Source organism: Acanthisitta chloris, unplaced genomic scaffold (assembly GCF_000695815.1).
Source record: "Acanthisitta chloris isolate BGI_N310 unplaced genomic scaffold, ASM69581v1 scaffold17746, whole genome shotgun sequence".
Classification (NCBI taxonomy): Eukaryota; Metazoa; Chordata; class Aves; order Passeriformes; family Acanthisittidae; genus Acanthisitta; species Acanthisitta chloris.
The window spans coordinates 14,466-16,528 of NW_008676645.1; the positions used below are offsets into that span (position 1 = coordinate 14,466).

The 2,063-nt window shown below is 45.1% G+C and overlaps 1 protein-coding gene across 1 annotated transcript in view; it reads right to left on the reverse strand.

Annotated features, from left to right (window-relative positions):
- MLF2 (myeloid leukemia factor 2) overlaps window positions 1–1,751 on the reverse strand; it is a 5,334-nt gene extending 3,583 nt beyond the window's left edge. The window contains exons 1-2 of the mRNA XM_009076224.1: window positions 1,527–1,751; window positions 1,024–1,059 (exon numbers count right to left, since the gene is read on the reverse strand). Of these exons, the coding sequence (XP_009074472.1) occupies window positions 1,024–1,059; window positions 1,527–1,751 (261 nt within the window). The remainder of the gene's footprint in view (window positions 1–1,023; window positions 1,060–1,526) is intronic.
- Window positions 1,752–2,063: the final 312 nt, after the last annotated feature.

Genomic DNA, 2,063 nt, shown 5'->3' on the forward strand with positions numbered 1-2,063 from the left:
TGAAGGCTGCAGTAATGCACTGGGCCAGCAGGTCTCACAGGTTAATTGTGCAATATGTAAACAATATTACGATGTCAGTTTAAACTTGCTGATTTATTTATTTTTTGTTTCCTCGAGTAGCCTCTTGTTCCCACTTCTAGCAGCGCAGTGCTCACACACAATGTTGCTATGCTTTGAAGTCTGGATTCTTGTTAATCACTCTCTGAGCTACAAAAATTCCAGGATGCTAAAGTCTCTTTCATTGAGGCAATTCTGCAGAGCAAGGCAGCTAAAGTTGCTGGATCAGGAACAACCTATTTCCACTGTGTTATTTTACTAGACGACGGAGATCAGCACACTCCAAGCATAGTGTTCTCACGTACACACAGCCATTCTCATTCCACTCCCGTTCACCTGAAGTATTCCCTTGGCTTCTCCATCCTCCACCACTGGCAAAGGAGGTGCAATAATCACCTCTGCCTAGTGATGGCCAAGTCCTATACTCACGTCCTCACAGCTCCTCCATTACCTCCAAACAGATCCACAGCTTCTTTTCAGACATATGAGGTTATAAAGGAACTACCTGCTCTTCCCATATATTAACTGTCCCAATTCCCATGAAATATGGTGTTGTAACAGCATTATGGCTTTTCTCTGGTCAAGGTGCAAATACAACTTCCCCACACAGTTCGAATCTCTCCTCTATAACTGCTCACACACAAGATTAAACCATTAGAGTGGAAAAAGTTACAGGTCTGAAGTCATAAAGCAACTCAATGAGAGCTTCAGGAGAAACCAACTGCTTTCAGTCTAACACCCTCTTCTGTATTCCCTTTACTATAAATCCCTTTACTATGTATCTAGAGCTTATCTAGTCGCCTCAGACCTTCCCACCCTCACTCTCCATTAGGATAGCTGGCCCTGCTCACAGATAGCTACATTTTAGCTCTAGTTGCACACAGCGCTCATGAGTTCACACAGCACTCAGTATGGAGCCACTACTTGGGAAGGCTCTAATTTGACCCAGAGAAACAGAAAACTTACCATGCCGAGCATCCCAAAGGGTGAAACAGCTCCTGCCTGCCAGGACAACAGAAAAACACAACAGAGAATGACTTTGCAATAGCCAAACACTAGATCCTCATCGGAACATCCCCATCCTTCTCAGAAACAGAACTGGGAACACTCAAGCCCTACAAATGGATAAAGAGCACCCCCCAACTTAGAGTGGTTCAAACCATATCACCCCTAACAACCCAGACACGTGGTGATGCTCCTAAATTTCTCCTGGTTACATTAATTTATGTCCTTGAGAAAAAACATATATTTATTCTTGTCCTCCCATCCAACCCAGAAAGTAGTTGCATTCGGTGTATTATATTAATATGTTTGGAGTAAAGAAAAGCGTCAGACCACCACTGGTTTAGAGACTAATTCTGCACCCACCACCCATGTGAAGGTGAGGGGGTGCCCAGCCCAGTAATGATGGGAGACAGAAGCTAACGAGGCAGTTTAAGGGATTCTATCCTGTCCTCGGCCCCTTTTACCTGCATCCTACGGCCAGCCTGGCGAGCCCCAGGTGTGGTCCCATCAGTGATGCCAAGCAGAGGGCCAAACCCAAAACTTCCTGAAAGCATGCGGTTCATGTGCTGCCGGTGGATGGCAAAAGGATCCCTTTTGGAAATGTTGAGAGAACAACGGTGAGGACAAAGCGCCACATAATCGTAAGAGTTTCTCTTACATAACTGTACATTCCTTTCCAAGCTCAACATTCAGAATCCCAAGGATTCAGTGTTGTTTATGGTGATCCTTGGGGCTGGAAGGGACCTCTGGGTCCTGTCTCATTTCTTGTAATAGAAGGCATATACCACAGAGGCTCTGTTGGGTACTAACTGCTGTCTGCGCAGAAGTAGTTTGGTGTTCTGCTCCCACTACTGTTTTAGAACCAAGCATGGCCATGGCCACTCCAGAACTTCTTTTCCTCTAGTGCCAACAAAACCTTTACATTAAGAACTCCGTGAAACAATCAAATCTTTCTAAAGAGGCAGTTCTTTGTTTTGCAGAGAGGTGCATGAAGACCGTCC